Genomic DNA, 22,819 nt, shown 5'->3' on the forward strand with positions numbered 1-22,819 from the left:
GTTGCCTATCCTTCATGGGGGAGAAGCCCATGTTATCTGAGTGGTGTAAAGCGAGAGGGAGACCGAGGTCAACCCCATCCGCTAACCTGTTCTGTCCCACATGCGCAGTCTTGCTCTTGACATTAGGGAACTACAAATCTCGGGTCCCTTTGCGACCTTTGGCATAGGCGACCTCCCATAGGGTTCCACCACTAATTGTATGGCTAATCCTATACCAGCTTTTGCCTGTCTCCCTCCTCTGCCAGTCATCATGGTATTGAAGTTGGGCTGCATAATAATAGTTTAATCGATTCGGAACTCCCAGCCCGCCCTGCATGGTGTAAACCATGAATTGCCTCCTGCTCATCCTTTCCCTTCTAACTTGCCTTATGTAGTCAATGCAACTTTGCTGCAATCCCTCAATCTTTCGTGTCCTAGCCATGAAAGCAGCTTAAGTTTACAGCATTGTAGCTCTGCTCCTACTGCCTTCTATAACTTCTGTAGGATTGCCTCCATAGTTCCAGCAAGGGTGCTGCCTAATTCAGTTTCCAAATATATTACGGTGAAAGAAGGCCACACAGCAGGATTGTAAAAGGTGAAGGAAGATTTTTGGAGTTTAAATAGTCAGCCCTACGGACTTGCATAAGTTTATTTCACAACCAGAACATTTCTAGTATTCTCTAAGTTCATCGCTAAAAGGGGGGAGGGAACATGTCATGTCCACCAAAGAGAGCAATATGTCAGCGAACATGATGAGTTGAAACATGTCCCACCAAATCATATTCCTGTGATAACGCTGCTGGCCCTAATAGACCAAGCCACAGGCGCCAGTGTGTGGGAGAACAGAAGAGACGAGAGATGGCACCCAGCCTAGTTCTCCATTGTAGAGGCACCCACTGCGAAAGTTGTCCATTTACCTTCAAAAGGGCCCTCGGAACACAGTAGCCTGCTATCAGCCTCTCCTCCACCTGTCTCGCAAGTCAGTTTCCCTCAGTGTGCTTTCCATGAAGGCCCAACCTACCCTGTCAAATGCATTTTCAGCATTCAGATAGACTAGTGTAGCTTTACTACTACCCTTACTCCCATTGTCCATGATAAGAGGTGCTTTCTTTGTGTTATTTTACATTTGTCTTCTTGTGATAAATGTCACCCGATCAGGGTGAACAGTGTCCTTAATCACCCCTTTCGGCCAGAGGGAGGTGATCTTAGATCAGGTTTTAGCATCATTGTTGAGCAGTGAAATAGGCCTGTAGGATACATATGTCCCTAGTGGCTTCCCTGGATTTAGAACCAGAGAAATGGTGGATTTGGCCATTATGGGTGCTACAGCTCTGTTATCCACTGCTCATGGAAGACTTTGAGCAGCAATGGCAGCAGCTGACACCCAATGGTTTTCATAAAACTCTTGAGGATTGAGGGATACAGATGGCCTTGGGAATCTCCTTGTGGTTGTTAGTTCTAACACCTAATAGATCTGCGGAGGGCAGGATCTGTGAGCTCCTTCTCATAAAGTTCTTTGTAGAATTCGTGAAAACATCTAGCCTTGTCCCCATCTCCACTTCAGTCCACTTCCTGTTTATTTTTTACTTCAACTACATGTTTTCTTGCTTGATTCATAATACCTGATGTGCAATTACACTGAAAGGTAGTTCACTTGTTCTGTCTCTGTTGGCCTAATTTGACCTCTTATGGATGTTCTTTTCTTCGACACTTTCTGATATTGTACTTATTACTCTCGTACTACGTTGAATATGGGCCTAGGATGGAACCAAGGGTGAAAGGATGCTACTTTTGGGGTTGCAAGCTTGTATCATCTATAGTATATTTTCTTGAGTCCATCCAGAAACTGCAGAGAGTAGCCTTCAGGAATGGGCATTATACAGCCAGCCATTGATTATGTTCAGATGGTTTCACTGTGGAGTGGCAGCAGATTAACCATTGCACGAGTGACCGTAGTGCATGCCTCAGCAGTGTGCCATGATTTGGCAAGGAAGAACCCACAGGAATGGGCATTATGCAGCTAACCATAGTATATGCTCAGGTGGTTCTACTGAGGAGCAACATTGAGATCAACCACACTGTATGCCCACGTATTCCACACAGGTGTGTGTGGGAACAACCCATAACCCATATGGATACAATCATAGAATGTGCCCAGCTTTACTAATCTTTCATTAACAAGTGACTGTATGGGAATCAATTCTACAAGTGTTTTAGAAGAAAAACGTTCATGTCTCTGACCATTGTCAACGCTTTCTAACCAGCTGTTTCTCAGTCCTGACAGCCAGAAACTGGAAATGCCAAAACGTGCCAGACTCCACTCCAAGTGCACTTGCCTTTCAGAGTTGATGCGAGTAGGTAACTGCTGCTGCCAAGTTGCCCCATGTAATGTGTAACCCCATCAGACAGTCTGGGCTGTGCAGCTAGCAGCATTTTTCCCTCACATCTCAGCATGCAAAATGTGGCTGACTGATTATAGTCCTACCAGCTTTTGATACAGGTTAATGAGAGGCAGTCATACATGTAATAAAATACAAATTATATTAACAAGGACAGTCAGATATGTTTTGCTTAAGTAAATAGAATACATACTAAAAGTATCTGCTGTAACCTTGAGCCATAGGGATGAGCACGACTTCAGGCCACCTGGAGTTCTAGACACAGACCTGATTCCTGTTTAATCTTATCTATGGTTTCTCTGTGGTTGGGTGCTGCAGAGAGTAGATATCCAGGTGGAGCTTGCTTCTGATCTCTGCAGTAAGATACTAAGGTGTGCTTGTGTCTCCACAACAGCCCCGCATTTCCCTCTGAGTCCTTCAGCATCCAGGCCCCTTAAGGCATTTAGCCACTTAGGGCCTGATTTATGTCTTGGTGGGAAGGATACTCCACCCTGCCCCCTTTTCTCTATTTTCACTTTTTTGGGGGGGACTTGGTGAAGCAGAGTTCCATGATGGCTGGCAACACTTCCTCGTTGAAAGTTGGCAGTCAATCAGAGCAGTACATTTCTCTGCATGAGCTCATCTTTTTTCATGAAGACTTCACAACGAGAGATATATCTATCTTTCTCTTCTTAAATTACTGAAAAACTACTGATCAGATTTACACCAAATAACAAAAAGCACAATCTGTGTAACAACATCTATCTTTCTGCCAAATCTGAAGTACTTCCGTCAAGCAGTTCGGGCTGTAGGTTCGACAATGCGGTCCAATGGGAATTAACATTATAAATGCCTTTTTTTGCACCCCTATTTCTTGGTCCCCACTGCACGGACTACCCCCAAATGTTCCATGACACACACAACCTACTTTGACACTCTTTTTTTGAAAATTTCATGAAGATTGGTCAAGTGACGCCAAAGGTTTAGGCAAGTCAAAAAATGCTTTTCCTATGGAAATTAGCTCATAATTCTAACTACCTACTGGCGACTGCCAGTTGGTAATATATATTGTAAATGTATATATACATATCACTTAAAAAACCATAGGTTTCACACATGTTATAGTTAGGTGGATATTTCACTCGTAAAAAACCAATGAAATTCCCCCGTTATAGTTAGTTCAGATAACTATAACTCGCGCGACCGCAATCCACTGCTGATGACGTCACATATTACATCACTCATGACATGGTCAGTGGCATCACTCATGACATCACTGATGACATCATCCTTGTGGTAGAGTGGCGGCCGCGCGAGTTATAGTTATCTGAACTAACTATAACGGGGGAATTTCATTGGTTTTTTACGAGTGAAATATCCACCTAATTCTGTAGTAGGGGATCTCTGTGTATAGTCATAATCTAGTGAATAGTCCCGCCCATGTGCGTGGACCCCGGTGCAATAAAAAATAATCTCTAAAAGGTGACAAATCATGCAGACCTGCACACACCTTTAAGAGAGAATTTAATTTAAAGACAGATAATGCAGCCTCTACCCACAGGCTACACTGTCCAGTACTTCAACTAGAATTCCACCAACATCCACAAACAGCACTGCCTGTCTAGTTTTACTCCACATAGGAAAAAACCCTGCCTCTACCAGCAAAACCCTCTGGAATGATAGAGAGGAAGGAGTGGACAGACAAGCCCCATAGGCTGCCATTATGTGGCTTAGAACAGGATACTGTGCCTTTAAGAAAACTTCCAGATTTCCAGAACTTTCCCCAGTATCCCAGAATGCCCAGCAGGTCCCATTTACTTTCAGTTCTTTTTTCCGGCTCCTGCTAGCAGGACCCTGGAGCATTGAGCTCTCCCCTTTTCAAGGGTTTATTGGAGATTTTGTCAATTTTTGTCACTTTTTCAAGTGCTTAGTAGCTGGTACTGTCAACATGCCTGGCTTGTTCGACAAGTGCCCGGAATGTGGTCGAAAGAAGGCTAAAACTGATCCACACGAGGTGTGTATAGGTTGCCTTCCCCAGTCCCACGTGCCTGAAAGCTGTACCATCTGCCACTCGTTCTCAGCCAGGACCCTGAGGGACAGAATGAAAATCAGGCTTCAAGTTCTGGAGGAGAGACGACTGAAGGCACCACGTGGGTCTGGAGGGGCTGATTTGGCCCATACTGAGGCCCCTGGGGGGCTCCCCAGGGGCAGGAAGACCAGTAAGCGCTCCCACTCCCCGTCGACGTCGAGGGCGTCGACGGCGACGTCGAGGAGGATGACCACCGTCTGTTCGCCGTCTCCCCAGGGCTCTGGGGAGAAGCGGCGTCGACGATCGCCGTCGAGGGACCTGAATAGGCCGCCGTCGACTACATCGGCGTCGTCGGCGACGATGCCGTCTTCGGCCCCGTCCAGCGGTCGGCGCCGAGATCGGACCCGGCGTCGGCGCTCGCCGTCGAGGGATCGCCGTTCGCCGTCGATGAAGAGGAGACGGTCGACGTCGCCGAAGAGGAGATCGACGTCGAGACGTTCGAGGTCGAGGAGATCGCCGTCGAGGCGAAGGCCGCCGTCGAGGCGAAGGTCGCCGTCGAGGCACAGGTCGCCGTCGAGGCGAAGATCGCCGTCGAGGAGAAGATCGACGTCGAGGAGAAGATCGACGTCGAGGAAGAGAGAGTCACCGGAATCGGTGTACTCGGTGGTGTATACGCCTCCTCGGATGCCTCCGTCGCCGCCTCCTCTCCCGCCTCCGCCGACTCCTCCTCCACCACCTCCACCAACGCCGCCTCCTCCACCTCCACCGCCTCCACCGCCACCACCGCCTCCACAGCCGCGGACACTGCCTCCGCCGCCTCTACCTCGGTCGCTGCCACGCACTCCAGTGGGACCGCCGCCGGTTCCCCCGCGGTCGGTTTCCCTTCCAAGGTACCCGACTCCGCCGCAGGGGACCCCGAAGCCACGACGCCCACGGTCGCCGGGACCGGCTAGACCGGCGGACAGGCCAAAGCCGAAGAGGTCGCGCTCCTGCTCTCACAGGAGGAGAAGGTCACGGAGCCGTGGACGGTCCTCGTCGGACTCAGGACGATGCCGTAGGAGGTACAGGTCCAGGTCGCACACGCGCTCCTCGAACAGAGACTTTTCCCCAACGCTGTCGGACTCCCCGGGGACTAGGGTGTCTCCGGTGGACGACTTGGTCTCTTTCCAAGAGGTGCTGTTGCGAGGGGCTGCAAAGTTGGGTATCACGGTGACTGTTCCAACACCCACGACGTCCGTGATATTCGAGATGCTTCATAAGAAACATCTGTCTCGCCCTCTACTGCCTCTTGTACCAGGACTGGTGGAACCCGCGTTGGAGCTGTTCCTCACTCCCGCGACGACGAAGGCCGCTCCCTCCAGGGTCATGAAAAAGTATAGGGCCCCGGAGTCGGATCCTTCCTTTTTGAGAGTGGACCCGAAGCCGGATTCGGTTATCGTGACGGCGGCAAGAAAACAGCATGCGACCGCCCCGTCATCCACGGTTCCGCCTGACAAAGAAAGCCGCTGGCTGGATTCTGCGGGCAGGAAGGTGTGTGGGACCGCCGCCACCACCATGAAGGCGGCGAGTGCAGGGGCTTTGTTGGGCCGTTACGACCGGGCCCTGTGGGAGTCCCTGCAGCAATATGCAGACCTGCTGCCCCGGGACAAGAAGGAGGACTTCTTGGAAACAGTGCGCGAAGGCATGCTGGTTTCTAATCAAGTGATCGGCGCAGCGGCGGATGTGTCCTTGTTGGCCGCCCACGCCTACTGTCATGGCGTCCACCAGAGGCGGCATTCGTGGCTGCGTCTGACGTCCCTCAAGCCAGAGGCGCAGCAAAGAGTGGCCAACCTGCCCTTCTCGGGGGAAACCCTGTTCGGGAAACATGCGGATGATGAGATGGCCCGCATGAAGGCGGAGGCGGAAACCCTGACGGCCGTCGGGTTGGAGAAGGCCGAGAAGAAGAAGCGCCCGTTCCAGAGGCGGTTCGGGTCTTCGGGCAGAGGGCGTGGGCAGGGTTCGGGACAGCAGCAGCAACAATAGCAGCAGTTCCGCAAGCCCTTCCAGAAGCGCCAGAGGGGTAGAGGAGGCCAGCAGGCTACTACCACTACCAAGGGCCCGGCCGGGTCTCGGCCCTGAGCGGCTACTTCCCCCTCAACCGTTACCCACTCCAGTGGGGGGAAGTATTCAATTTTTTCCGGCAGAGTGGAGAAAAATTACTCAGGACAAGTGGGTGCTGAATATTGTTTGCAATGGATACAGTCTTCGGTTTATCAGCCCGCTTCCAGCGATTCCGCCGGTCAGCTCTCGATTCCAACTGAGAGAGCTCCAGGCGGAGGCAGACATCTTGTTGAGAAAAAAGGCGGTAGAAGAGGTACCTCTGTCTCAAAGGGGAAGAGGTCTGTACTCTCGGTTCTTCCTCGTTCGCAAGAAGGACAAGAACGAGTTCAGGCCCATTCTGGATTTGCGACAGGCAAACAAATGGATTCGCAGAGAGAAGTTTCGCATGCTATCGTTGCACCAGATTTACCCTCAGCTGCAACGTGGAGACTGGCTCTGTGCCATAGATCTACAGGATGCGTACCTCCATGTGCCCATAGCATGGAAGCACAGGAAGTTCCTGCGATTCCAAGTCGGCACCAATCACTATCAATACACAGTACTGCCATTCGGGCTAAAGTCTGCGCCCAGGACCTTCTCGAAGTGCATGGCGGTGGTGGCGGCACACCTGCGGAGGAACAAGGTGTTTGTCTACCCGTATCTGGACGATTGGCTGATCAAGGCATCATCCTTCGCGGAAGCGCAAGAATACTTCCGATGGACGTGCGAGCTCTTGCACAAGCTGGGGTTACACGTCAACATGTCCAAATCGGTCACGACTCCGGTCCAGTGCATACAGTACCTGGGGGCCTCCATCGATACGCGGTCAGCAAGCGTGTCTCCTTCGGAGGAGAGACGGTTATCACTCCATCGGAAGGCTCAGGACCTCAGGACTGCTCCATCGACGACAGTGAGGAAGGTGTCTTCTCTACTGGGATCGATGGCCTCCTGTATCTTCCTCACGCATCACGCACGGCTACACATGAGACCACTGCAGGAGTGCTTGGAGGATCAGTGGGATCAGAGGACAGGCTCTTGGGACGACAAGATACGACTGTCGCTGCATGCTCTGCAGTCTCTGAAGTGGTGGTGTTCGGCGGAAAACCTCCTCAAGGGGGTTCCCTTCCACAAGGACATTCCCACGACGAGTGTAGTGACGGATGCGTCTCTCCAGGGCTGGGGAGCGCATTCCGGGGACTTGCAGATTCAAGGGAAGTGGTCTCCTTTGGAATCGATGTACCACATCAATTTCCTGGAACTCAGATCTGTCTTCCTGGCACTGAAGGCCTTCCTTCCGTCCTTCCAGACCAACTCGCTGCTGATACAGACGGACAATACAACCACGATGTATTACCTCAACAAGCAGGGAGGGTCGAGATCACGCACCCTGTCGCAGGAGGTGCAGGAAATCTGGCGCTGGCTGCTGGCCCGAGGACTGACGATTACGGCCACGCATCTGCCAGGGGTGCAGAATGCTCAGGCGGACGCCTTGAGCAGGCTGATTCAGGAAAACCACGAATGGGTCATAAACGACGAAGTACTAGGAGAAGTCTTCGCAAGGTGGGGGACTCCAGACGTAGATCTGTTCGCCACCGCCGAAAACAGCAAATGCCGAGACTTCGCATCCAGGTACTACCAGCGGGGGACGCTGGGGAATGCGCTATGGATCGATTGGTCGAACAGCTTTCTGTACGCTTTTCCACCCATTCCCCTGATTCCGGCGGTGCTCATCAAGCTGTCCCAGTCCAGGGCGCGGATGATCCTGATCGCCCCGGAGTGGCCCAGGCAGTGGTGGTTCACGGACCTTCTTCACCGGTCTCTCCTTCCTCACATGCGGTTGCCGTGCAGGCCGGACCTTCTCACGAAGTTCGGGGGGCGGATGGTGCACCCCAACCTCTCGTCTTTGAGTTTGGCGGCATGGCTCCTGAAATAGTGCAATATGGCCATCTGAATCTACCAGACGATTGTATGGACATACTGAAGGAGTCTAAACGACCTTCCACTAGGACATTCTATGCTTACAAGTGGAAGAGGTTCTGTATCTGGTGTATATATATGATGGAAAGTTTATTTTAGGGTTTAGGGTGGGTAAGAGTATATGGGTTTTTGGGTTGTAGAATTTTTTAGGGTTTAGTGTGGGTTTGGGGTTTTGGATGATCAAGTACATTTTTAGGGTTTACGGTGGGTTTCGTTTTTTGTTTGTCAAGGGAATGTTTAGTGTTTATGGTGGGTATGGGTTTTTGGGTGGAAAGTACATTTTTAGGGGTTGGGGTTTCGGGTGGAAAGTAATTTTTTAGGGTTTAGGGTGGGTTTGGGATGTTGGGTGGCAAGGGTAATTTGGGGGCTTGTATTTTTACCCAAGGGTTGCTTGGGGTTTAGAGTGGGTATGGGATTTTAGGTGGCAAGGTATTTTTAGGGTTTAGGGCAGGTGTGGGTTTTTGGGTGGTAAGGGTATTTTTAGGGGTTAGGGTGGGTATGGGTTTGGATTGACAAGGGTGTATGTAGGTGTGCGTGTATATTTATAGATACATGTATATTCATTTTGCTTGGACTCAACTCAATGGCATCACTCTTAACAACCACAGTGGAACCTACAATCTCAAAAGATTGATTCCCAGATTGATATCTTTCTTAGAATAGCTCTGTAGTAACAGAAATTGTGAAAACAAATCTCTTAATTCAATCAACTGTGATGAAACCTATCAAACCAGCTCAACCATTATTTCTATGGTGAGATAATTGACAGAATATGTAACCTGCCCAGTGTACTATCAACCATGATCAGTTCTTTGAAGCGGATCGAACGGGACATGCTGTGACATATCATTGATCTACTGGGAGAGGTCTGGTCTAGCTTTAGCCATCGAAAGGTATTAAGGCCACCCGAAACTACAAGACCTGAGCATAACCAAGAACAGTATTGTAATGACCCAGATGCTGAGCCTGGTAATACTGAGATTCCAAATAAGAAAGATGAGGGTAACAGGACTCTTCCCCCCCCCCCCCCCACACACAAATCCAGCATTCACTCCCAAAACCACCGATAACAAGGAGAGCAAGAATTGACTGAGTTCCAGATTTCTACTGTTAGCACAAATGTGACCTTCCCAACTGGCCTATCAAGGAAAAAATGAAATAAAAATTGATCCAAGGGCATAGTGATTGGATAGCTATTTTCAAAGAAAGGCATGCGTAAGCTAAGCTAAGACAATAACTATCTATAATGAAAGTTGTAATAAACTCTCCCCCAATTTTACTGATGAAAAGAGAAAGTTATTAATCCTCTCCAACATGAAATCTCAAGTTCCAAGTTTAAGATTAACAATCAATCTACTGCCAGTAAAAATTCATACTGTATGGACCTGATTTGTAATTTTTCATTGTGACATGCTCCAATGCCTCTTATGCTAGAACATAACAATTAAATTGTCACCATTAATACTGGCCGAAATACATCCGACTTTCTGATTGTTGGCACCGCCTGTGAATCCAAAAAATCCTCGAATTGGCAAACAATTGTGTTTCAACACCCTTCAAAGTATTCTTCAATCCAGTGTATTCTATTGCGACATGAAATTGAGTCCCGTAGTTGTCTGAGACCTATATGGTCTAAGCCTGATTTTGCAGATAGTAGTTCACCTTGGACAACAGTTACCAGGCACATAATTGTGGATGGGAAACCACCAGATCCAGAACGCCAGCTGGACTATGATCCTAGGAGTAAAATACAATCTCCGCTTAAACCAGGTCAGGGGCTCCAACAGGCTCTGTAGAATGAAGAATACTGGGACTACAAGCTACAAAATCCTAATAGTGTATCTGCAATATCAATCATCCCATACATTACAAAGGCAAAATGCACTATTCACACATGCACACAGCCTCAATAAAATTAAGCCTGGCTTTAGTTAATGATTTTGACACAACAAAAATAAGGGAGAAAAGCATTCTATCTTCAAACGATTCCAATCAGAATAGTGACAACACCCATCCAGTTATGCAAGCCGAGATAGAAAACAGACCTCACGCCATCAACAAGGTTAACTGTTCCATCATATTTCTATTACCGAAGCAAAGTGCCCCATGACGTCTTAAATCTAGGGTCACTTCGGCTTCTGTTCCTGCATTATCAAACATAAAGTCAAGGGACATTGAGTCTATTGAATTTATTTCTAGACAATCAACATCAGATAAAAAGAAAATGGATCCAACAAGAACTAATGTTATCCTCATCAGTAGTTACCTTAATAATGTCTGAGAAAGATTGTTTCTGGAGTGGAGCATTGAATTTCTGGTCAACACAGAGTACAAGAATCCATTTCTTCTTAGTATTTTAAGTAAGGAAAAGTAAAAATGTATATTCAAATAATTACCCTGTAAGGTCAGTCCTAAGGAGCTCACAAAGCTTAAACAGCATCATGATTTCCTGTCACAATAAGGATGCAAGGTTGTGTCAAGTAAGACACCAATCAGTGCTAAGCCTAAGCCATACGAATAACAGAAGCGATGACTGGAGATGGCTTCCATGGTCTTTGAACTTAACTCAGCTAAGCCAATAGCAGACAAAGAATAACAGCCGGGAAGAGTCTAAGGGCCACATGTATGTAGATATTTTGCATTCGCAAACAGTCTTGATTCGCCAAATCGGTCCATTTGCAAACGCAAAAAAGGCTTTTCCTATGTATCAAACCCTATTTTGCTATTTGGTAACCTGTTACCGAATCGCAAAATGGGGCTGCGATTCAGTATTTGGAAGGGACACGTTTAGGCGGTCTCTTCCAAATACCGAATTGCAGCGGTATGTATGAATGTTTTGTGAATGCGGTCGCAAAACATTCGCATTTTTCCACCAACTTTAAGTTTGTGGTAACTCATGCGCAAATTGGAAACCCCTGCCCCTTTGGGAATGGTGGCAAAAAGTTTTTTAAGAGCAGGCAGTGGTCCGACAAACACTGCCTACCCTTAAAACATAAAAGAAAGCTTTTCATTTTTCTTTTAAACACAACCTGTTTTTCTTTAAGGAAACCCGTCTGCATTTAAGCAAAAAATTATTGCTTGATTGAAAAGCAATAACGGACATGGTGGTCTGCTGACCCCTGCAGGCCACCATCCCTGCGATTTTAGCGGTTCCTAGGGGGTCACAAATTGCTATCTACCTCATTAATATTAAAGAGGTAGGTCGATTTGCGCCACCCTAGGAATCGCTAAAGTTTCATTCATTTTGAATAGTGATTACCTAGGTAATTGCTATTCCAAATGGTGATATATGTGGCCTTTTTAATCATAAAAATAATCTGAGGTTACAATCCTGGAACGTAGCCGGGATTAACAAAATAAGATCATTCCATGAATTGTCCCATATATCAGATCCTCTGTCTGCAAGAAAGTAAAGATAAGCACATAGTTTACGAAATCACATGACCTGGAATAAGGCTGCCATAAAACTCTGACAAGATTGAACGATTTTGATAGAATATTTCAATATATTCCAACAATATGTTAGTCCTGAAATTATCTTTGGATGGAACCAGCAACCAACAGGCAGCCTTCCTTTAAAATATATTTGTTTCTCCGGATTGGATACGAAAGCATAGTATACAAAAACTGCTCATTGAGCACCTCAAGAAAATATTGAGTGAGTGGGTCAATGCAGCCTTTATTTTAACAGGCAATTTTAATGAAATCTTGGACCCTCAAGATATAATCCTGGACCCATTGAATAAAGTTCATAATTTTTGGAATATTCAGAATATGGAAATAGCATTTAAACTCACTGGGAAAGGCAATATTGATTTTTAGAAGAAAATGTTTTGTTTCCCAGTTATTAATCTCAATGGCAGATTATTATCAGACATCCTGCATCAGTTACTCATTCTGCCAAGGGAAAGCAAAATGTGTTAGATTACAGCTTGCCCATCGTCAGGAGAGTGATTACCTCCCTCAAATACCTCAATTCAGCTGTTCCTATACTAAATGAACCGTTGTCAACCATTGCCGCAGAAGAAGATAATATCGGCTATCAGAAAAAAGGATGGTCCCCTCATTGTGATCTGAGGTATAAGGATTGGTTGGGATCAATGGGCAGTACCACATTGACACTCTTCCTCCAGTTTCAGCCCATTAATAATCTACACTTTCTCTTAATTGGGAGATCATTTTATATTCGTTAGTTGCTTCATGAGCCAATTATTTAAATCACAAGCAAGATCATCACACTGGTTCTAACAATCTTAAAACCATTACATGGTAGCCCCCAATGTAAAGACTTGTGATGTAATGGTATTGCGTACTAACAACGCTGTCGTCGTAACAACCACGTTGTAATAGCATTGCATTGTGAAGACAGCGTTATAAATGCTGTTTCCCTACACAAGTGTTAACTACAGGGAACAACTTCATACAGTACGTTTTGCACATTGGTTGTATATTTTATGTAGCCTTATGTAAATAAATTAGTGAGTTATCTCTGACTAGTATAAGTTAACAGTCTGTTTCTTTCATATTGCTTATTTACACTTGTGCCTTTTGCAAAATTAGAAACTGCCTTTCTTCTTATTATCAAGTTCTGGTTTACATTGACTCAATGGAAGGATTAAGCCACAAAAATTGCCCAAGGTGCATGTGTGCATTTATACGATTTTGGTAATGATTTTAATTATTTAAACAAATAAAGTGTATTACCTTACCTTAAAAGAGGTCACACCTGCACACTTTCTACTGGCTTATAAAAACAAAAACAGACAAATTAGTTTACTTACTACTTGGTACCTTATACCTCAATAAATCTTTCTGTTCATTGCTGGCAAGGGGATATTTCAAGTCGTGCATCAAGTAACTGGACTCGGGAAACATTTTGCACTACTTTCCAGCATGGCAGAACTTCTCCAAAGACGTTTGGATGCTTTGCATTGTACAAAATACATGTTTCATAAAATCAAAAGGTTTCCTCCAAACATTGCACTGTCTCTTTAGAATTACTATTTCAAAACTGCTGTTTCAAGAGGTCCGAACAGTTTTTTTAACTGCAGAAATAAGGCTAAAACATGATAGAAGGGATTGCCTCCTGAAGGTTTTCAAGCAAAAAGAAGAGCCCCAAAAAACATGCAAAGCCAATATGTCTAGCGTTGTCTGCCAGCATTTTGAAAAACTTTTCTTTTGTTATGGGCTTTGCAAAACATTATTGGGCAGGAAGCTGTCAGGCCCTCATCAATCTAAAAAAGGCATTGGGTACAGGCAAAAATATTGTTTTGGTCTCAAAAAAGCACACATTGCTACAGTACTTCCTGGCAGTGAAGGGAACTTACTTTTTTTTATGGATGTGCTCCTTGAGAAAGGGAAGCGGAATGTAACTCATAGTGAAGTCAGTCAATGACTGGAGTGGGCTGAAACATTGTCCATTGTTTCATGCTGGAGTGGGTTGAAGAAAATATGAATGGCATAACCACATGCTAATGGATGAAGACTGGCTGAAAACCGATATAAGTAACAATGGTATATACATAATTTTAGTAAAGTGAAAAGGTCTTGGGTAACACAGACTTTAAAAAGCCAATCAATCCGGCATTGTCTGCCAGCCTCTTGCTTTTGGGAAAGGAGGAGAGAAAGAAGGGAGGAAAGAATTTAGAAAAGAAAGGAAGAGGTAGGAAAGAGGAAAGCGAGGAAAGATAAAAAGAAATTGGAAGACAAGGAAGAAAGAGAAAGGAAGGAAAGACAGGTTGGCAAAAACATGAAAGAAAGAGGAAAGAAAGACAGAAAGAAAGACGCAGAAAAGAAAGAAGAAGGAAAAAGGCAGGCAACAAAAAAGAAAGACAAAAGAAATAAAGAAAAGGGATGGTAAAAAATAAAGAGGAAGTCAAGATAGATAGAGAAAAGACTGCAAGAACAATGAAGTCAAGAAACAAAATGGAAAAGAAGAACGGAAGTAAAGAAAGAGGAAATAACAAAGGAAATAAAGAAGCAAAGAAACAGGAAAGGAAGAAGCAAAGAAAAAAGAGGAAAGAAGGAAATTCAGAGTTCATATGAGCTGCTGGTACGGTGTAAAAAGCATCAGTCAAATAAACAATGCACCCTCCAGAAGGTATTTACAACACTATTGGCAGGAGGCATAAACTGATAAAACTGGAATGTGCCCTGTGCTCACATCTGGTAGAAACAGTCATGCTATCACATCAGGCTCTATAAACAAAGGCAACAATAAAGTAATAATAAAATAAAAACTAAAACACTGGTACTGAAGGGAACAACCTTGTGTGTGGTGAAGGTAGCCAGTGGCTGAAGTAGACTGACCCATTGCCCCATGCTGTAGTGGGCAGCAGCAAAATGTGAATGACGCAACAGCAAACTAATGGATGAAGAGAGGTGGCTGAAAGTTCCTTGAAATAAGTATAATATACGTGTAATTGTAGTTAAAGCATATGGCCTTGGCTAACGCCAGACCTAAAAAGAGAGAGAAGAAACAATCTAGCATATTGGCTGTGCATCAGCTTTACTCCTTTTCTGCGAATTGGTATTAGGGAATTTTATCTCACCAATCAATTTTGGTCACTTTATTTTAATATAAGTATTCAAAAACATTGTGAATCAAGCCATATTTAGAAGTGATAGATTTTACATTTTTTAATTTATGAACTTGGAAAAATATCTTGACGGTATTTTGCACTGTTGTACTTGGGGAAATGAGGTTTATTTCTTGTATTTTCCTTCTTTCATGTAGTGGAACTGACACCACTTTGTAAACTCAGACTTGCTGTTAGTCTTATACCAACCCAGAAGCAAATTAGCGTAAAAGGAAGAAAACCTTATTAACTTTGCTGTACCTCAATCTTCTATCGTTTTAGGTATCAAAGTGATTCAGCGCGAACCCAATATATTGGAAAGGGATGAGCATTCAATAAATTCATGTACTGTGGCCCATACACATACACCCAAATTGTCCCTGTTGCGCTGGGGTCAAGATAGCGTTTCTTCACCTACAATACATAGTCATTAATTTACACAAATTCTCATTTCATCCCCTTGAGTCAATTCCTCATCTACTTGATCGATGGATCAATTAGTTGTTCAATTGAAGGTCAATAGTTATTTCAAAATCATTGACAGAACGCAAATAACCACAACTTTCTTGTAAATTGTTACATTGTATCTAACTCAATGCATAAATTCGGGAAACCACCTCATGAGAGACAATACAATCTAACAATTAACCTAGCAAATAATCAATCTCAACAAATACATTGTCGCATGGAGGGGATAGATGACGAGACATCAGACAATAATCAGCAATTCAAATTCTCAATTCTGAAAGATAGAAGAAGAGACAAAAGCACAAAATGTGAATTCTCGAGTTATCAAAGAGACCAACCCAAGGAAATAAGAACGTGAAAAACCACCACCCTGGCCTAGGTAGCGGCAAGGGAACCCCGATCAGAGTGTCAGGGATCAAAGTCTTAAGATCAGGATAAGGACAGGACCGGATCAATTTTAAAAATGCTTGACCAAAATGAATCCTGCCTCCTAATCCTCCTTGACCTTTCTTCTGTGTTCGACATGGTCAATCACGACAACCTCCTATCAATTCTGAAGAACAAGATGGGTTTCTCTGGTCGAGTATTACAATGGTTCTCATCCTTCCTCCACCACAGATCACAAAGAGTTGAGGCAAACCACTCTCTTTCCCAGCCCTCCCCAGTTCTCATGGGTGTACCCCAAGGGTCCTCCCTATCTCCTATCGTCTTCAACCTTTTCCTGGAACCATTAGCTAACTCACTAAACTCCACAAACATTTTCTTCCATATGTATGCGAACGATACGCAACTCTATTTAAAAAATCTCCTCCCCGGATAACATCATCTCACTCAACTCTACCCTATTGTCTACTCAAAATTGGCTAACTGAGAGCCATCTCCTGCTCAACACCTCCAAAACTGAATTCCTTCTTATCTCTCCTCCGAACCACATCCTCAAGCTAGACCTATGGTTGAATCACCTCATGGCTTTCAACTGCACCCCCGTCATTATAGACTCAGCCAAATCTCTCACAATCACCCTGGACAAGCACCTGAACATGAATAATCATATCAGCAACGTGTATAGAGGAACATATCACTTGATGAGAACACTTAGAAATATCAAACCATTCCTTCCACAAACTGATTTCAAGCAAGTGGTTCAAGCGCTCATCTTACCGAGATTAGACTATGGCAGGGCCACGCTCTGTGGCCTTTCCAATTACGTCTTGGCTCCACTAGAGGCATCTCTGAATGCTGCAGCCAGACTGGATCTCTTAAATGGTTGCCCTATGAAGCTCGAATCCTGTTAAAGATTGCCGTTCTGGCGCACAAAGCCCTCCACTTGAAAACTCCCTGGTACCTAGCGCAAAAACCTGAACTATCCTGCGGGTGTAGAACCTCAAGAAGCACTAACACTTTCCTCCTAAAACTACAAATCTTCAGGAAAAAGAGAACTTGCCAGCAAGCCTTCTCCGGCACAGCCCCAAAGATATGGAACTCTCTTCCACCGGAAATACGCAGAATCTTCTCAACAACTGTTTTCAAACTGGAAGTCAAAAGATTCTTAATGAACAAATTCCTACCTTAATTGGGCTAGATTCACCTTCTCAAAAGCATTGATCCTACAACCATTGGACCATCATTGGATGCTGCTCTTCTTTATCTCATAGTGTGCCCCCTGTTTAGTCCACTATGTACCTGCTTATTGTATTACTCTCCTTTGACCCATGCGTTTTGTAATTATGTGATTATTCTTGCTTTTATTCCTACTTAATGTAAATATTGTATGTGTAACCCTTCTTCCATCCGCACTCCGATATCATTCGGGATCTTGTTCGCGCTATATAAAACTTTATAAATAAATAAATAAAATAAACTAGGCATCTCTGCAACCCGACAATCAGCAACGCTTCCTCACTCTCCCGTCTCCCTCAAAGGTCTCGTAACCGCAACCAGACAGCACCACCGACATCGACAACTACCACACCCCCACTACTAAGTCACCTATTCTTTATACCCTTTTCGTACATGTCCATCCACTAAAGTTGCTAATGTCATCCATTCTAGCTACGGGATTGGTTAAAACGAGAGCTGGATGGCCACTTGACATTAGATCATGCTTTTATTAAGTACCCCTTTGTTCATTTTTGTTTCCCACCTATTCAATATACATCCCTACTCTCTCATGAGGAAAATGTTACAGGATGAGGACAAAGTTTACACATTTTATAATTTTGCAGACTTTCACACGGGAGCCCAGAAGTTGGCTGCACGTCAAGCGTTGTGTCCTTCACTGCATCACACTCTTTCAGCAGGCTCAGCGAGTTTTTCCATAATGTCACGTGGTTCTTGCGTGCTGCAAGTTTCACTCATTACAGTTTGCTCAAGTTTAAAATATGGCGACTTGTCCATTTACTAAAAGAACTGAAAACAGACGTTTATTAATAATGTGGTAATGAAACGTTCACTGTTAATCAACCTCCTTCACCTAGATCCATGTTAGCAGTTATTCCTGCAAAGCATAAGTAAAAGCAATGTTATTTAGCGTTACTTAAGCATCACACGACATGCCTTTTAGAGCACAATTGCGCACAATTTGCAGTGCAAGCCACTCATAACACATTCTACTCATCATATTATTACATCTTCGATTATTTACGTTTGGTTAAGATTAATTTTCATGCGATTTTCTAAGCGGCTTATCCTCATGTAATATATGGGTGCACATTAGTATTCTATCTACATAATATTAGTATATGTTACGGGGTTACTCAATAAGAGCAGGTTTCTTTTCGAATCCCCGCTCCATCAGAAGTGTTGGTCTTTAAAGTTAATGTGTCTCGTCAGTAAGCCGAAATTAAATTCTAGAAGTATGTTAAAGCCTGTATCAATTCACTTTTTATTCTTGAGTTCTTCTACGCCTAAAGACAGGAAGAACTATTTAGCACCACTGCATGCCTAAACTACATTTAATTTAACTTGTCCATTTTTATTTTGTATGTCCAAAAATGTTAATATAACTTCTTAGCATAAAGTAAGTTAAAACACTATGGGGGGTCATTTACAGCCCCCCACTGTGGGAGTGGAGACAAAGCCTCTGCTATCCTAGCAGTAGACCACCTGGCATTTTCCTGTGAACAGTTTCTCTGTTCCTTCATTTCTGATGAAAGCACTCCTGCCAGCAGGAGAGAAGCACTGTGTTTTACAAGCCCCTAACTTGTGCCACTTTCCTGCATTTGCTTCACTTTCCTACGCTTTCCCCAGATTTAATCTGTACTATAGAGAAGCAGTTCAGAGAGCAGAAGCATTAAGGCAAGGGCGTATATGCCTCCTGAATGCCTCTAAAGATATACACCCTATGTTTTTTGCCCTCTCTTCGTTGCCGTGTAATAGAAAGCCACAGGGGATATGTCTGGCCAAAGCACAGATGGTTAAGACAGTGTTCAAGAAGACACAAAATCTATTTAGGTCTCTCTCATTATTTATGCAAAGCCAGATCTTGCAAGCATCTGCCTTCTGGCATCACTGCTGCTTTGTCTTGGGTCCCATATGGTTCCTATTTGTATTGTAGTGCCATAAGGCACCATACAGACTATGTTCACAGCTACTGTCCTGCCTCCATCTGTCATGCTCGTTTTCCTTCATTCTTTTTCACGCCCGTTGCTTCTCTCCACCTAACATCTTTCTGCTCTGCCATATTGTGCATTCACCTATCTCCCAATCCTTCCCAATTTGTATGCCCCCCACCCCCACCCTAAAAAGATTGAATCAATAATGTTGTGGTCAGCAGAGTAAGGAGAATTCTAAGGAGCAGGGATATATTCAGAGTATATACATTTTTCTTTTCCCATCCACTCCAAATCCCCTGCATCCTTCATCACTTTTTCTCAATCAGTCTTCCTATTTGGGAGTTGTATTCCTTGATGTGGGGCTTCAGCTTGCTGAGCCAGCAGACCTGACTATACCTAACCAATTGGGTACATCCAGATTAAGGGGGTGGCTTTCTGATTAAGGAAGAAGGACTGTTTCTGACAGTGTTGAATGGACTCCGTTAGGGTAGAGCAGTATTGATTTCAGTGTGGCTAGGCTGTTCTGCAATAGGGAAGATGTGCTAGAACATGAGGTAATATAAATGTATCAAGAGGAACTACCAGGTGTCAGAATGCATTGGTTCAAGCACTTCAACCCATCCCTTATTATCAGCAGTACCATAAGCTGTGAAAATATTTTAAGGTCCTAGCAAGTAGATATACCCATAATTGAATCACCCCTCTATAAATGATGCAGTTTAGATGCAAGTCGCTGCATAGAGAAAGAAGTTGACTATCTGTGTTTGGTGTCGGAGAAGGCACATATAGAAATATTTCCTTTTTATTTGCATACTATACTGAACTGTACAATAGGCTGATTCATCTGATTTGTTTTATCTTTTAGATCCTCGTGGAAAGGTCTTCCAGAACTAACCAATGAAAATGGACAATATTGTTCTTTTAGCTGCGAGACACAGGCGTGGTCCATAGCTACAGTACTCGAGGTTCTCAATGACTTGTAAAATGGTTATAAATTATTATGTCACCTGTGCTGTCTTATTTGTTAAAGTGAAATAAATGAATATTCAGCTTTGATTGCACTTTCACAATTATATAAGATATTCAGAATTTCAGAATGGTCAACCGAACAAGCACATTAAAAACTATTTCTCATATCCTGCATTGTGTTCATCAAAATGATAGTTGGTATTGGCATGCACTTTTTTTGATATACAGATTAGTTTTTTTTTTCAAGTTTTTTAAAAACGCACTTGTATAAAGTGAAGAAAGATGATGTGAAGAATTATGATTGATTGTACGATGTAAACTTGAACATCTTTCACAACAATATTTTGACATTTCACATGTTTTATTCATCCACCTAAGTCTTTTAGAGCCGCATAAAATGATGGATTGTGACAAGAGATGAAATGCAGGCGTGGGCATGCATATGCCTGCACATGTGCGTGACATGCACACCTTAGACTGATCTATTCCAAGCTGTCATTGTACAGGAAGTTTTAAGTGTACTGTAGTTTTCTGAACTACGTGACATCGTGACAGCTTTCTCATTGGTACGGATAGTGTAGCTCAGCAAAAGCATCATCATATATACTAACAAGTACATACATAGCAATTTTACTGTTCATTTTTCAGTGTTCTACTCATCTCATGTGTTATCTGCGATTGCAAGGCGCATAGGGGCAAATGAAGGTTAGAATCTCAGTGCATGACGTTTGGAAGTGTGGAAGAGGTACAAGCTTCGGTGATGTTACTTCCCCATAGACTTTGTCTCTTTTTTATCTTTGGAAAATACCATCATTTTAGATAATGTTAAACGAAAATAAATTAGGGATTCAATTTACTCAGGTTAGATTTATTGATCATGAGACCTCCATTAAAAAATATATTGTTTTGCACATCACCAATTTGGTATCTTAAAGGGTGGATTCTGTAGTGTACGTTTTTTTGACTTTTGTTCATGTTTTAAATATTTTCGACTACCCCAATACAGATTTTATGTACAGAACCTGTATAGATATAGATTAATTATAGAGAAGAAACAGAACTGAAAAGAATAATACTTGTTGAACCATATTTAGTGAGCAAATTGCTACTGACCTTATGAACACAGTTATTACATAGTGTAATTATGAGATAAAACAGTAGTTTAAGTACTGTGTGATATGTGTGTCTTTACAGATGGAAATTCATTTTCTCTACACCTTCGTAGACATCTGGCCATACAGTTCAAATTGTACTTTCTTACCATTATGAAAGATACAACCTTTCATTTAACTATTAAAAATTGTATTCACTTGTTTGCCATAATGTGTATATTTCACTCTGACCTACATTATTGTCTGAAATTTCATTTGCACTTACGCAGTGGCCAAAAATTGCATTCAGAAATATGTCTTGGAAATGAATTGTATTTGCCATGCATGTGGTAGATGTATAAGCAAACTGTTGCACGTACAAGTCACAATTCTATGTTTACACTTAACTATTTACAGAGAAAAGATGTCCATCATGCCATTGTTTGTCTGTGAATAAAATATGTCAACACATTATGTTTTGGATATTTTGTTTGAGCTAGCATGCATAGTTGTAGTTCTCTTCTGTGCTGCACAATGAAATCCCACAAGCTGTGTTTTGAATTCGTGAAGTTTTAGCATATTAGCTATACTGGAAGCACATACAGGTTTAGCTTCTCCACTGTTTGCAGGTGTGAGTGTTGGGTGGGGTTGATGTTTGAGTTTTGAATATAATGCAAAAAAAATGTTTTCAAAATATTCAAATTTGCCATTTCTTTGCTTCGTTTTAGTTTCCTGGAACAGTCCTGCCCAGCTTTCATCAGCAGACATTTCTTCTCATACATTTTATTCAGATTGATGTGAGGCATGAGGGAGAAGAACGTCTATAGAAATCCAAAGCTGATGTAGATTAGGTATCATCTCACTGGATACCAGCCCCCCCTAATTCACTTCAAGTAGCCTCACTCATAAGACAAATATCTGTGTGTGTAAGAAATTGGGTTATTAGTTGCAAAGAATGGGAGTTCTTAACTAGTAATAGATCCGCAATTGTGGTATTAATGGGAACAAAGTTCGCCATTGTAGCACTTGACTCTCTCAAGGTAGCAAAGGAGAGCAGACCAAGGCCTACTCCATCATGGTGGTGTGTGCTAGCAGTTCTAAATAAGTGGCACGCAATAACCACCCTCAAGAAATTACTGTCTAGTCAGTGCTTTTTCTTTTAAAGAGGAAACAGACTTTTATAACACACAATACTAAATACTGCACTTTAAATTACAAATATGTACATTAGGTAGATGGAAATACCATGGATTAAACACTCATATCACATTTCACCCCACTAGTTCCTGACCACATAATTTCACTTCCCCCACCTATAAAAAATACAATATCATAATATAAGGGGGTGTTATTTTAAACACAGTAGACCTACTGAAAGTACAAAAAGTAAAGATTTCTAGAACTTGTGAGTCTCTTATAGAGACCAATGATGGCTGTCCAGCCTCTTGCACAGCACTCTGAGACTAATCAAAGATGGGTGGGGGGGGGGGGGGGGGTACTGGTATCTGCCCTCCAAGACTTAAAAAAAATGTGTCACATGTGGGAAAATCCTTTAAGCTAAGAAATGTTAACCCTGCCCCTTTCCTCCACCTGGAGAAGCATTCCTCCTTCTGTGATGGGCCCATTGTCCTGGGTGTGCTTTTGATCACCCTCCCAGCAGAGCAGCCCAAAATATGAATTACATTAAGGTTGAGTCAGCGAAAAATCTCTTTTGACA

At 43.5% G+C, this 22,819-nt stretch overlaps 1 protein-coding gene across 5 annotated transcripts in view; it reads left to right on the plus strand.

Annotated features, from left to right (window-relative positions):
* The window catches only part of AGL (amylo-alpha-1,6-glucosidase and 4-alpha-glucanotransferase), a 453,547-nt gene extending 431,971 nt beyond the window's left edge, over window positions 1-21,576 (plus strand). For all 5 annotated transcript variants that reach the window (XM_085601874.1, XM_085601873.1, XM_085601871.1 and 2 more), the window contains exon 34: window positions 19,908-21,576. In XM_085601874.1, the coding sequence (XP_085458000.1) occupies window positions 19,908-20,025 (118 nt within the window). In that variant the 3' untranslated portion in view covers window positions 20,026-21,576. The remainder of the gene's footprint in view (window positions 1-19,907) is intronic.
* Window positions 21,577-22,819: the final 1,243 nt, after the last annotated feature.

The sequence above is a fragment of the Triturus cristatus genome, chromosome 4_2 (genome assembly GCF_964204655.1).
Source record: "Triturus cristatus chromosome 4_2, aTriCri1.1, whole genome shotgun sequence".
Classification (NCBI taxonomy): domain Eukaryota; kingdom Metazoa; phylum Chordata; class Amphibia; order Caudata; family Salamandridae; genus Triturus; species Triturus cristatus.